Source organism: Ogataea angusta (genome assembly GCF_019207475.1).
Source record: "Ogataea angusta isolate 61-244 chromosome Unknown 61-244_NODE_8_length_553539_cov_90.782090, whole genome shotgun sequence".
NCBI classification, from domain to species: Eukaryota; Fungi; Ascomycota; class Pichiomycetes; order Pichiales; family Pichiaceae; genus Ogataea; species Ogataea angusta.
Window position 1 is genome coordinate 540,769 of NW_025065222.1, and position 12,771 is coordinate 553,539.

At 41.0% G+C, this 12,771-nt stretch overlaps 8 protein-coding genes across 8 annotated transcripts; 5 read left to right on the forward strand and 3 right to left on the reverse strand.

Moving 5' to 3' along the window:
- Positions 1 to 41: 41 nt before the first annotated feature.
- Positions 42 to 1,529, reverse strand: KL928_004150 (uncharacterized protein; the record flags this gene model as incomplete). Its single annotated transcript, XM_043204817.1, has 1 exon — positions 42 to 1,529. One exon carries the CDS (start codon positions 1,527 to 1,529, stop codon positions 42 to 44), a length of 1,488 nt encoding a protein of 495 aa, XP_043058844.1.
- Positions 1,530 to 1,647: 118 nt separating this feature from the next.
- On the reverse strand, positions 1,648 to 3,309 carry KL928_004151 (uncharacterized protein; the record flags this gene model as incomplete). Its single annotated transcript, XM_043204818.1, has 1 exon — positions 1,648 to 3,309. One exon carries the CDS (start codon positions 3,307 to 3,309, stop codon positions 1,648 to 1,650), a length of 1,662 nt encoding a protein of 553 aa, XP_043058845.1.
- A 152-nt stretch (positions 3,310 to 3,461) lies between these two features.
- On the forward strand, positions 3,462 to 4,517 carry KL928_004152 (uncharacterized protein; the record flags this gene model as incomplete). Its single annotated transcript, XM_043204819.1, has 1 exon — positions 3,462 to 4,517. The coding sequence occupies one exon, from the start codon at positions 3,462 to 3,464 to the stop codon at positions 4,515 to 4,517; it is 1,056 nt and encodes a 351-aa protein (XP_043058846.1).
- A 292-nt stretch (positions 4,518 to 4,809) lies between these two features.
- On the forward strand, positions 4,810 to 6,660 carry KL928_004153 (uncharacterized protein; the record flags this gene model as incomplete). The annotated part of the gene is made up of 1 exon (XM_043204820.1): positions 4,810 to 6,660. The coding sequence occupies one exon, from the start codon at positions 4,810 to 4,812 to the stop codon at positions 6,658 to 6,660; it is 1,851 nt and encodes a 616-aa protein (XP_043058847.1).
- Positions 6,661 to 6,802: 142 nt separating this feature from the next.
- KL928_004154 (uncharacterized protein) lies at positions 6,803 to 7,834 on the reverse strand (the record flags this gene model as incomplete). The annotated part of the gene is made up of 1 exon (XM_043204821.1): positions 6,803 to 7,834. One exon carries the CDS (start codon positions 7,832 to 7,834, stop codon positions 6,803 to 6,805), a length of 1,032 nt encoding a protein of 343 aa, XP_043058848.1.
- Positions 7,835 to 8,144: 310 nt separating this feature from the next.
- KL928_004155 (uncharacterized protein) lies at positions 8,145 to 8,912 on the forward strand (the record flags this gene model as incomplete). Its single annotated transcript, XM_043204822.1, has 1 exon — positions 8,145 to 8,912. The coding sequence occupies one exon, from the start codon at positions 8,145 to 8,147 to the stop codon at positions 8,910 to 8,912; it is 768 nt and encodes a 255-aa protein (XP_043058849.1).
- A 183-nt stretch (positions 8,913 to 9,095) lies between these two features.
- KL928_004156 (uncharacterized protein) lies at positions 9,096 to 10,035 on the forward strand (the record flags this gene model as incomplete). The annotated part of the gene is made up of 2 exons (XM_043204823.1): positions 9,096 to 9,152; positions 9,274 to 10,035. 2 exons carry the CDS (start codon positions 9,096 to 9,098, stop codon positions 10,033 to 10,035), a joined length of 819 nt encoding a protein of 272 aa, XP_043058850.1.
- A 326-nt stretch (positions 10,036 to 10,361) lies between these two features.
- Positions 10,362 to 12,521, forward strand: KL928_004157 (uncharacterized protein; the record flags this gene model as incomplete). The annotated part of the gene is made up of 1 exon (XM_043204824.1): positions 10,362 to 12,521. The coding sequence occupies one exon, from the start codon at positions 10,362 to 10,364 to the stop codon at positions 12,519 to 12,521; it is 2,160 nt and encodes a 719-aa protein (XP_043058851.1).
- Between the last annotated feature and the right edge of the window lie 250 nt (positions 12,522 to 12,771).

Genomic DNA, 12,771 nt, shown 5'->3' on the forward strand with positions numbered 1-12,771 from the left:
ATTCAAAGTTATTTCAGGCTTGATTAGGTCTTACCACCACCTCATGATTCCCCGAAAAATATCCCGCCGTATATCTCTTGTGCGTTAGGTTGGGAAGCGACCTCCCTAGCGAGAATATCACCTATACGCTCCCTCAGTTTCTGCAATTCGTCATCCCCTAGGCCGTGGGGGTTGCTCGCATTGTGACTTTCGATTGTCGATGGCTTGCTAAGCTTGCCATCGTCGGTCATCGTACTGAGGCAATCCATCACATTTTCAGTAAGTATTCTATAGCTAGTAGAATTTTCATCAAGGCCTTCTAAAATGGAGGTGGACCAACTCTTGAGATTCCCAACCATGATGATTCGAATCACTTCTTTCCCCAAAGATTTCATGCCCTTCATTGCACCAAACTGCGTTCCAACTGAATTCTTCGTGGCGCTGCTAAGGAATGCCCTCAAAAGAGTTCTCGTTATTCTGGGTTTAAGAGTTGTGTAGGAGGATCCATATTCTCGGATGATTCTCTGGAGAAGAGAAGCAGCCAGCTCCCTAATTCTGAACTGTTCTCTATCATCTTCTGATTCTGACCGTGTTCCTAAATTTTTGGCAAGGAGAAGAGTGAGTATGCACGGCATTATAGCGTGAATGTATGGGTCAAGAAATATAGATTTGTTGGATAGTAGAGAGTATATCACCATTAACATTGTTGTCAAGGTCGTTGGGTTTTTCAAATTATGTGTAATTGTTTCGGCGACGAATTGAATGAAATAGGGGACAAGTTGGTGTAGTCCAGGATCAGCTTCTAATGATTCCAAAGCAGCCGCACGAAGGCTTTCATTGGTCTCATCAAGTAGTGCAGCAACAGCTTTGTCAAAGTACAGCTGAAGCTCTTTAGAGAGCATATGTTTGACAAGAGGTTTCACATCAAGATCTTTCTTTCTTCCTTGTGAGTTTTGCTCAACTGTTGTTAATCCGTTAGAAGGGTTGGTAGACAAAGAAATATCATCATTGTTCAGACTCAGTATGTTATCAACCGAACCCCTTTGATTAGGGGGTAGTTGTTTGATCTCGCCAGGGTTTGGGTTTTGAGGGATTGTTGGCTGCACACCCTCAATTGCAAGCCAATGGGCAGTGAATGATGTAAATCTCGGAACTTTAGGAAGTGACTGATTGATAAGTTTTTCAAATTCCACGTCGTCATCGTCAACATAATACAGTGTTTGACCAGGACCAACCATTGCTTCTTTGAACACAAGAGGTCTCGAAACGTCATAGCCGTACAATGGTTCTAGATTTAAAACTTTCATAGCTCTGTCAACATCCGATACTGTGAGTATCTTCCTTTTGCCATGCCTCATGAATTTCAATGCTTGCTCCAAGATTTCATGAATACGGTACTCGACGTCCATGGCCAAATTCTTTGCCACGTCCTCAGTTAGTTGACTTGAAATACCTAAACTTTCGGCCGCGTCTCTCACAGTGTCATACGGTGACCATAATGTGTGAGATGTAGGTATCCGAGCAGTATTATTACTTGTTGCGCTAGTCATGGCCTAACGTCTAAAAAAAATATATGGCAAAGGGTAATGAGTAAAAGCTTATAATTTTTCTATATCCACGTACCAGCTCAAGAGTTGGCAGAAATCATCATGCAGAAAATAGGACAGTTTAGTCCAATATAATCTTTTGTAGTAGGTAGAGCTCCCCGTTCACATTCCTTTTGAACACAATTCTGTCTACCACCGTGCCCGCAATGATCATGGATTTGGCACTATAATCCCCGGCTGCAAATACTTCAGGGATTTTCTGGCTGAGATAAGGGAAAAGTGAGTGATAAAGATCAGAGTATTCCACAACGTCTTCCCTGGTTATCTCGATAGTTGTGCTGACATTCTCATACGTTTCACGGATGAATCGCAGCGGAGAATCTCTGGAGAGTTCCCGATTTTTGCATCTTACTATGAATAATAATAAAACTTGGTCTGAGAGGCCTTTCTTTTCGATTTCGTTGACTTTGTTAGTTCCAAAAATGAGGGTCAGGCACTTCTCGAATTCAGAGTCTGATTTGAGAGCTCTTTGCAGTGTAAGTGGTTTGTATTTTTGTATCAATGATTTTTCTGTGGAATCACATGACTGACACGCTCTTTGAAATAGTGATTTCTGGGAGGATCGATATCTTTTGACGAGTTCTATGACCTTTTTATTGGTATTGGCATGCTCCTCAGCTTTCCAGGTTTTAAAAGTGGCTATACGAGAAACTAGAATGTCTCTTAGCTTCGATATTCCTTCAAGGTGCATCCTCAAAGTATACTGATTTTTTTCGCTTTTTAGCTGATGCAAGAAACCCATAAATCGTAACAACTCATTCGGAAGAGGAGTGGCGAGTGAAATGTTGAAACTGATGCCATTGGCGGACGCACCCAAAGGCAATTTGAGGCCAAAATTGATCCCCGCTTCAATTACTTTTTCCTCAACCTTCAATGTTAACGCTGTCGTTTCCGACTCGTTGTCGTCGAGTACAAACCCATAATTGAGAAGCAATTCAGTATTAGATTTGTCGCCATAATTATTGTAAACCTCTTCTCCACGCCTGATACATTTAGGTGAGGCTCTGAACACAAAACTGTTATCCGCGCAAGTCCAGGTAACTTTCTCACCGTTTTTATGGTTAAGAAGGTCAACTATAGGGCATAAGAAACCTATATTGAGATTTCTCTCACTCTGTTCACGCAAAAAATTGGGAAAGGCTCTCGTACAATAAATAGAGTGTGCCCATGCATATGCTTCAAAGCTCTTCCATGACACAATTCCCTTGCCTTGCGTGGTTTCTTTCGTGACTAAATCCAGTTTGTTATGTTCATCTAACAGTGACATGAGAGAACTCCATTCTTTGTGAAGCTCTTTTCGTTTTTGCTCTAATCTTGGGTAGGCATCTGTACCTTTTAGCAGTTCTTGCTCACGATCAGTCCAGAAAAGCGGAAGCCCAATTTCTGAGCAGGAATTCGGAAGAAATGCGATGTATGGCTCAAACATTTTTGACAGGCTGTAACCGTTAATCAGCGTCTCTTTCCTGTCAAATTTGAGCTTTGCTAATAGCAGTAAGCTGAGAGCCTCGACGGGTTCGTCAAGGCCAAAAACTTTGGTCGCCATTTCTGGAGTAATGAAAAGAGCTTCAGGTACTATAATGAGAGGCTCATCGAGGTTGACTTCATGTTTCAAAATACCGTAGACGCCTCTATCTTTATCGAAAGCAAACTCAACGTTTTCAAAGTACGCACCATGTGACTTGGACCAATCAAGCAAGTTTTCCAAATTACTCTTGAGCATCATAAATTTTTGTTCAGACTCTTATTGATATGTATGTACTCTCTAATTCGATTTTGACTAGCAAAATTATTTAAAATCAGACACTAGTTAGCCTAAAGTTTACTGAAGGTACAATCAAGAAGAAAAGTAATTCTTTCGAAGCTGCTTGTAACCAAATGTCTCAGATTACGGTTAACGGATCACGACTATTGGATAGGAAATCAAAATCAGACAACCTAGCGACTGATGCTGTGCAGTCTCAGTACACTAGTGATAATCACAATTACCGCAAACAATATGAACTAGCTATTAAATTATATCTCAATCGAAACTTTGACAAAGCCTGGTTGCTGATCGCCCCGATCGTGGACAGTCTACCTGAAACAAACAATGGTAGGACTGGGATCGAAAAGCCGCTTCTCGTGAAAATATACAAACTGTATCTGTCGCTAATTGATTTGAAACTTAAACGAGAGATTGGAAACTCTCAAGATCCCTTGAATTCCAAATACTCCAAACGGCTTCAGCGAGGGGAGTTATTCATTCAAATTCGAAATATATACCATGACGAATACGATTGCATAGATCCTGATTTATTACTTCTGTGCTTCATAGTCGAACTTTCAAACGGATTTCCTTTGATTGAACTGAGAGCCCAACTGGAAATGTACCTGAATTTCAATGGTGTGTTCTCACACGAAATGAAGCAAACAGTGAGGTCGCCAGGAATGACAAGAATTGCCGAGTTTTACCTTTTACATATTCTCCCAAAATTTAATGATTTTAGGAAATCTGAGAAGCTCATAAGGCGGATCTTTGCTGAAGACGATTACCGAAAAGATCACTGTCTTTCGATACTGAATGAAGTGGTATTCACTAACAAGGCGGGCATCAAAAAGGTAGCATCATCAACTGAGTTTGATGAGGAAAGGCCCAAGGCTCGTAAGAAAAGACGTGGTAAAAGGATTGAACAGCCTCTCGATGATGAATCTCATATGACTGCAAATGAGAGAAATGTTATATATCGATTTTTGAAGAGTGCACTATCGATGCATGGACATGGGTTACGCAATTTCAAGAGAGTGTTCATCCGTGGAACCTTTCTAACGTTTATTTTAGGTGTCATTATACTTTCCAGTCAGAAGTATTCCCAGATTAGAGGTCGATTGTTATGGCTTTTTATCAAAGTCAAACAGACGCTGGGAATGGCCCTGAAAATCACTTATCTTTAGTGAGATTTTTAGTTTCAAAAGCATTCTTTCACACCTGTACACCGTAACATAAGATTTCTCTCATTACATTCCGACATACACTAAGCAAGTTTGGGTTGCCTTGAAATAACCTCAACGATAAGTTTAATCCTGTTTTCAATTAATTTTCCTTTACAATCAAAATTGAAGATTCATTGTGTATCCTAACATCTGACATCAAACTCTACATCCCAAGCTGTAAAGGTTTCATACCTGCCAAAATCAAAGTTTGAAAAAAAAAAAAACACGAAAGCTTTACTCAATTTGTGGAACCATGGACTCAACAAATCACGAAACTCTTAAGCCTACATCAGAAGAGCTCTACCCAATTGCCTTATTAATGGATGAGCTTAGGCATGATGACGTTGCCAGCAGAGTGCAGGCTATGAGACGATTGGATACGATTGCCATTGCACTAGGACAAGAGAGGACTCGTAAAGAGCTGATTCCATTTTTGGATGATGTTATCCCAGAGGACGAAGATGAAGTCATTGCTGTTGCTGCGGAAGAGTTGGGAAAGTTTGTACCATATGTCGGAGGCCGCGAACATGCCATTATACTGATGCCTGTCCTTGAAAAAATTGCTGCATGTGAGGAGCCAATAGTCAGAGACAAAGCAGTCGACTCCTTGAATTCAATCAGTGAGGAATTGGATGAAGCTCAAGTTTTACAGGACTTTATCCCATTGATCCAGAGGTTAGCGAAGGAAAGATGGTTCTCCTTACATATAGCCGCAACTGGTCTTTTCAAAAGTGTTATTGTGAAAGTCCCTTCCGAAACTAGACTAGAATTACTAAATCTTTATCACGAGCTGATTCAAGATGATTCTCCTATGGTGAGGAAGGCTGCAGCATCGCATCTGCCTAGACTGATTGATATTTTGGCGAAACATTTCAAGTCGCCGGAGAACATTAATGAGTTTCACTGGGACCTTATCACTTCCATGTATGAATCTTTGGTGAACGACAATCAAGATTCTGTGAAATTTTTATCAGTTGATGTGTTGATAGCTATCCTAGAATTTTTGAGCGAGATAAATGAAACGTCTCACAATGAGGATCTCTTCAAAAGCCTGATTACACTAGCCAGTGACCCTAGCTGGAGAGTCAGATACATGGTTGCAGATAGATTCGAGAAATTGGTGACTAGTTTCAATGATGCGCAGTACACGATAAAGTTAGTTTCAAACTTGATTTCCCTGATGAAAGACAATGAAGCTGAGGTTAGAAAAGCGATTGCAAAACAGCTTCCTGGTGTTTGTAAATTAGCCAACACTTGCGACCGCTCCATTGTGCTGAGGAGCATTGTTCCTGTTGTTTCTCAGCTCAGTATGGATGAATCAGAAACGGTGAGAAGCGCGTTAGCAAGCGAAGTTACAGGATTAGCCCCTATTTTAGGCAAAGATGCTACTATAGACCACTTGCTGCCAATCTTTGTTGAGATGCTCAAAGATGACTACAGTGAAGTCAGACTGAATATCATTTCTAATCTTCAGCTTGTTAACGAGGTCATAGGTATACAGCTCTTGTCGGAATCCCTACTACCAGCCATCACGGCATTGGCCAACGATAAACTATGGAGAGTCAGGCTAGCTATCATTGAACAAATTCCTCTTTTGGCTGAACAACTCGGGGTTGCTTTTTTTGATGAAGCTTTAGGGCAACTTTGTATGGAGTGGTTATGGGATCCAGTTTACTCTATCAGGGAAGCGGCAGTTATAAATCTACAAAGTTTGACAAAAAATTTTGGTGAAGAATGGTGTAAAGAGGAACTGATCAAGAGAATTGAAACTAAGAAACAAACCAAGGATTTTGAGAATTTCATATGCAGAATCACATGTTTATTTGCCTACACAAAGCTGATTCCAGTCGTGTCAAGCGACACGGTTGTTTCAGAACTTTATCCACTTATTGATGAACTAAAAGATGATCATGTGCCGAATATCAGGTTCAATGTCGCCAAGTCGTTGCTTGTTTTGGCGCAGAAGGTGATTTCAATCAATCGTGAGTTCGTTGTAAGCAAGATTAAACCTACACTTGAGCTCCTTTGTTCAGACGAAGATACTGATGTCAAATACTTTGCTGAAAGCAGTCTGCAGTCGGTCAATGAGTTATTGGGAAAATAGGATGGTTTGTTTGACGTGAGTCGTTTGTACTTGATTCTCAGCGTAAATCATCCGAAGACTGAAAATTGATACCTTCCAAAGCAAGATGGAAGACATTTTGGAAGCTACATATTTGAGAAACAAACTCTTCTATTCTTTTCTTTCAAGCAATCGAATCTTTTTGGATTCGAGTTCCTTTGATGACTATGGGTATAGTACCCGCTGTGGGAATTGCAAACTTTCTATGGCCCAGGGCTGTGATAATAGCACGAATTTCCCCGGCATGTGAAGTTGAACTGATATATATATCGTCAGGATAATTTTCAAATACATCTTGCAAAAACGCATCAGCTCGAAGGCTCTGTTCGCTCAAAGATTCTCTCCAGTCGTCTCTATAATAAATGTCTTCTTCCTCAAATCCTCTTTCAAAAGTGAAGCCAAATCTAGAAAATCTTTGAGCAATGATTTCTTTTGAAGACCTCTTATCACACAAATGAGAGCCTATGGTTTCTCTCAGATTTTCCGTGATGATAGGCAAATGTCTTTTGGAAGAGAGAAGTGTATCCTGATCTTCATTTTCTTCACAGAGAGAAATGCCTTTCCAAGTGCGAACCAGTGTCATGCAAGATCGGGTAAATGGAGAGCTAAAGTATCTGGTTGGAATTGGTGCCCCTTCCTCAATTTGTCTTCTCCATGCTCTATTCAATTCGTCTGCCTGTTTTTCACCTAAGGGTGTTAACATTGGGTCTGGTCCCCATACAATCTCTCTTCCATCTGGTAAAGTGGTCCCCGTGCAATGAGACCAGTGATTATTCCACTCTTCAATCCCAAAGATCGACACTGCTTGGTTGTGATAACCCTGACCATGCCGGGCACATATAAGAAGCTTGTATGACTCATGCGGGTTTCTGTTAAGATTCAATTCATCGAGTTTGTTTTTGAGCGCAGTCCAAGAGCTCAAAGCCAGCCCAAAGTTCTCTTTCACTAGGTCAAAGCTCAATTCATCGGTGGATTCATCTGATTGCTTGAAGAAGCCCTGAACAACTTCAAACCTCCAAGGTCTAAGAATCTTTCCAGTCTCGGGATCCCGTTGATATCTAGCTTCGGATATCAGATCTCTATATATCGCTTCTTGTTCGCAATTTGCATGAGCATCTTCTACATCACACTGTGTGACTTTGATCAAATCTGACATAATGCTAAGTTTTCCAGTTTAAATGTTTATTTGTAGAGAAACCAAGTGATGAATCTCAAATCGACCAGACTTTCGCTCAAAAATCATGCACCCTTGCACCACTCGACACAATTGGTTTTTAAATATTTATATTGTTTTGTTGGTTTGATTGCCGCATTCTGTAAATTCTACTGAGATTTTTTGTTTTTTTGGGAAAAAGTAAACAGGCTAATTTATCTTGTCATTTGGCGCAGAGTCAAAAACGATATCTAGTTGTTTCTTTCATTTAAATCCGGTGATTCCGCCCACATCACATCACATTTGACTCCAGATGTCTTTTATTCACAATCACTTTAATTCCTCGAATATTCCTACGATAAGGTCCGGTAGAGTATTCAGAAGAAATCCCGAGAGTGGTTCGTCTTCTCCAAACGCGGCAAAAATAAAAGCTCAGCCAGCTAGCTATGTGTCCCAGCCGCAGCAGACCCAGCATCAAGTTTCAAATCACAAAGAAATACGCTCATATGCCGAGCAAACCCTTGGATCAGGATCTGCCTTGGCACAAGCCGTCAAACTACCACGAGACGAAGATCTTAACGAATGGTTGGCCGTACATGTTGTTGACTTCTACAACCAGGTCAATATGCTATACGGAACAATCACCGAGTTTTGCTCACCAGTCACTTGTCCTCGAATGATAGCTACCCAAGAGTATGAATATTTGTGGCAAGACCCAATGAACAGGAATAGCAACAAACCAACATCTATGTCCGCTCCAGATTATGTGGAAGCTCTTATGGTCTGGATACAAGGTTTCCTGGATGATGATAGTATCTTTCCAACGAAAATGGGAGTGGGATTTCCCAAACAGTTTCCGTCCCTGGTGCGAACCATTATGAAACGATTATTTCGTGTCTACGCCCATATGTACTGCCACCATTTTGATGAGATAAATGAGCTTGGGCTGCAAACTCATTTGAATACATCGCTGAAACATTTTGTGTTATTTTGCTCTGAGTTTCAAATTCTAACTTCCAAGGATTATGGCCCTCTCGACGAACTTGTCTCTAGAATGCTGCATGACAGGGATCGAAAATGATCAAACTTGCATCAAGCTAAGGGAAATCATTATAGCTACGTTTGTTTACCTTTTCATGTTTTTCTGTAATTTTGAGACCGTTTGTCACGTGATCGTTCATCATTTTGCAGCTTTGTAGGTACTGAGCGAGATTACAGTTGAGAAACCTAACTCTGCTACTTCTTTTGAACAGCAAAGTATTTAATGTCCGACCTAATCACGAATGTGGACCATAGCTGGTCTCGTAAAGTGAAAGATACGGTAAGGCTGATATCCTCGCAGCAAGTGACCTTACTGACCTGATAAGCTTGCAGGTTTTGCTGGTGGAGGAGTACAGGTTTTAGTCGGTCAGCCATTTGATTTAATCAAGGTTCGAGTTCAGACCGGACAGTACAGCTCACCCATTTCTGCACTTTCTGACACCCTCAGAAACGAAGGCTTGAAAGCATTTTATAAAGGAACTTTAGCTCCTTTGATTGGAGTTGGAGCTTGCGTTTCTGTTCAGTTTTACGGTTTTCATGAGGCAAAAAGACAAATATTGAAACATAATCCCAAACAGCACGACTTGACTTTGGGGCAATTCTATGTTGCTGGAGCATTTGCTGGCATTGTCAACGCTCCAATAACCTCCCCTGTTGAGCAAATCAGGATTTTGTTACAGGTGCAAAAAGACAATCTAAAACTGTACAATGGCCCCAGAGATGCGATATCAAAAATTTACAAACAAGCTGGCCTATTAAAAGGGATTTTCAGAGGGAGCATGGTGACCTTTTTGCGAGAAGCACAAGCGTATGGTGTTTGGTTCCTGACGTACGAGTTTCTGATCAGCAAATTCATCCAATTCCATAAAACTGAACGTCACAACATTTCAACAATGGAACTTCTTGTTTGCGGCGCTGTTGCTGGGGATGCTTTGTGGATTAGCTCTTATCCATTAGATGTTGTGAAGAGTCGGCTACAAAGTGACGGATTCGGAAGGACCTCGCGGTACAAGGGCTCTGTTGTCGAAGTCGCTAAGCACATTATGAGACACGAAGGACCTTTAGGCTTTTGGAAAGGAATCGGCCCTACCCTGCTAAGAGCAATACCTTGTAGTGCCGCAACATTCACAACTGTTGAGTATGTTTTGAGGCTTTTAGACTGATAGGCAAACGAATCCTAACAATTAAATATCGAAAGCGATTTCTTACGTTCGACTGGGGTCCGAAAATATCTATAATTAAAAAAAAGTCGATTTGAGTTCGCGGGCAAACTCAATTCAATAATAATCGCCTCACTTACCCCTTTTCTTCCACAATCTGTTAATAATCTAGCCATAGATAAAAAATCTCAAGGGCAAAGAGATACACAAGGCTGATTCAGATAGTTAAAGATACTATATTTAATTGACTCACTGGCGTTAGTATGGCAGGCAACCGCTCCACCTCGCCTTTATTTCTCCCATCTAAAAATGACAGAATCTTATCAAATATGGAAGACAACTCAAATTTTGAGACTAATGAGAAAGAATCAGCACTAATCAGTGATGAGGAGGAAAATGGCGACAGCTTTACTCGAGCGGATGATCAAAGTAACCCTGAACTGGACTTGCTAAATCAAAAACTTCAGAGATATGATCTTGCACAAAGCTCAAAAGGAGTAGGGCCTAACCTTATTACTGAATTTAACAAAAGACCATTAAATGATACCCCTATAGTTAGTGGTACCGCCTCACCTCGTGCAGGCATGGCAATGTCTCCTCTCGATTTGAGTGAAGATGAGGATGATATAACCAACAAAAACACGATTGATGACACTACAAAATGCAGTATTGATCGCAGTCTAAAGATAGAACCCTATAAAATAGGATCTAGCTCATACAAGCCTACCAAAACGACTCTTGATATCCCTGGCCAGACTAAGTCAAAGATATCCCCGGATGGAACAATCGTTAATACAAGTGAAAGGGTTGTGGTGGTCATGATTGGATTACCGGCCAGAGGCAAGTCCTATCTTAGCAACAAGTTGGTCAGATACTTGAACTGGCTTCAGATCAACGCCAAAATCTTTAACGTTGGATCTACACGAAGAGCAAAGGCTGCTAATTTAGGACCAGAAAACTCACCCTTACCCGACAAGAAGGCTGGCACTTTACACGACGCAAGTTTCTTTTCCCCTGATAACAAATCCAACATCATTCTGAGAGAGCAGTGGGCCAAAGAAACCTTGGACAATTTACTACATTATCTTTTGGAGGGAGACGGATGTGTTGGAGTTTTTGATGCCACGAATTCAACTAAGCTAAGGCGCAAGAATGTCCTTGATATGATCATGGAGAAAAGCAAAGGACAACTCAAAGTTCTATTTTTAGAGAGTATCTGTAATGACAGGACAATACTGGAGGATAATATTCAGCTCAAATTACAAGGACCTGATTACCGGAATATGAACCCCGAACTTGCAATCAAAGACTTTCTTGGAAGATTGAAAAACTACGAACTCGCGTATGAAACTATTGATGAAGAGGAAGAGCAGAATAGAAACTTTCAATACGTCAAGATGATCGATGTGGGCCGCAAGGTTATTGCGTGTAATATACGGGGATTTCTGGCGTCACAAATCATTTACTATTTCTTGAATTTCAATCTCAATCCTAGACAAATATTCATCACAAGACATGGGGAATCAGAGGATAATGTGAAAGGGAGAATTGGTGGGGATTCAAACCTAACTCCGAGAGGACATGCTTTTGCTAAAGCCCTGGCAAAATTCATGGACTTCAAGAAGCGTCAGTTTAGAGAAAATCAGTTAAAAGGATTCAATGTAAGGAATGCCAGTCTAATATCCAACTCTCAACTCAAGAAAACCACACCTGAGGAGCCTTCATTTTCGGTTTTCACGTCAATGCTACGTCGCAGCGTACAAACGGCTAAGTATTTCTCGGACGATTTTTATGATATCAAAGAAATGCGTATGCTAGACGAGCTGGGAAGCGGCAAGTTTGACGGCATGACATATGAAGAAATTCAAAGGCGTTTTCCAGACGAATTTAAGTCTAGGTTGGAAAACAAAATGGCCTATAGGTATCCCGGAGTCGGTGGCGAATCATATTTGGATGTGATTGCACGGCTCAAACCCCTGATAACCGAGCTCGAAAGGACTACCAATCACATACTGATTATTACACACCGGGTTGTTGCGAGGGTTTTGATTGCATACTTTTTGAACCTAAACAAAAACTCTGTGGGAGACTTAGATGTGCCTTTGCATACAGTCTACATGTTTGAGCCTAAACCATTTGGCGTGGATTACCATATATATGAGTTTGACGAAAAGACAAATTGGTTCATCGAACTAGATCCAAAAAATTTACAAAACAGCAAAAGGATGAGGCAAGTTGGTATTTCATTCAGGGAGCGTGCATATTCGGTGGTGCCTACAGCCCCTAGAAAAATACAATCATCATTTTCTTGCGATGATAATATCAACGAACCCCCGAAAACAGTAAATTCAAATTCCTCTGCCTCTTCGAGTTCCTCGGCCACCAGTCTGCCATTGGGATCAAAGACTAACAACCGCACTAACAAGACTATTCTCGACAATATTAACTCTGCCAGAGGTTTGGGACAAATACCTAGTAATTGCTTATAATGTTTGGGATCTGCTGATATAATGGCGACAAGCGAACAGCTATGTAATTTTGGGCAACTTTAAATCTACAAATTTTCATCGGCAATGAGCTCTTGACAAAGACCAAACTAAGCATTGGAACTATATAGCTCGCTGAACATGAAAATACTCAAAGTTAGCTTACTTATTTCTTGGCAGCCTTTTGAGCAGCCTTGGTGACCTTTCCGGCACCAGCAGCAGTCTTGTCAACAGACTTGATGACACCGACGGC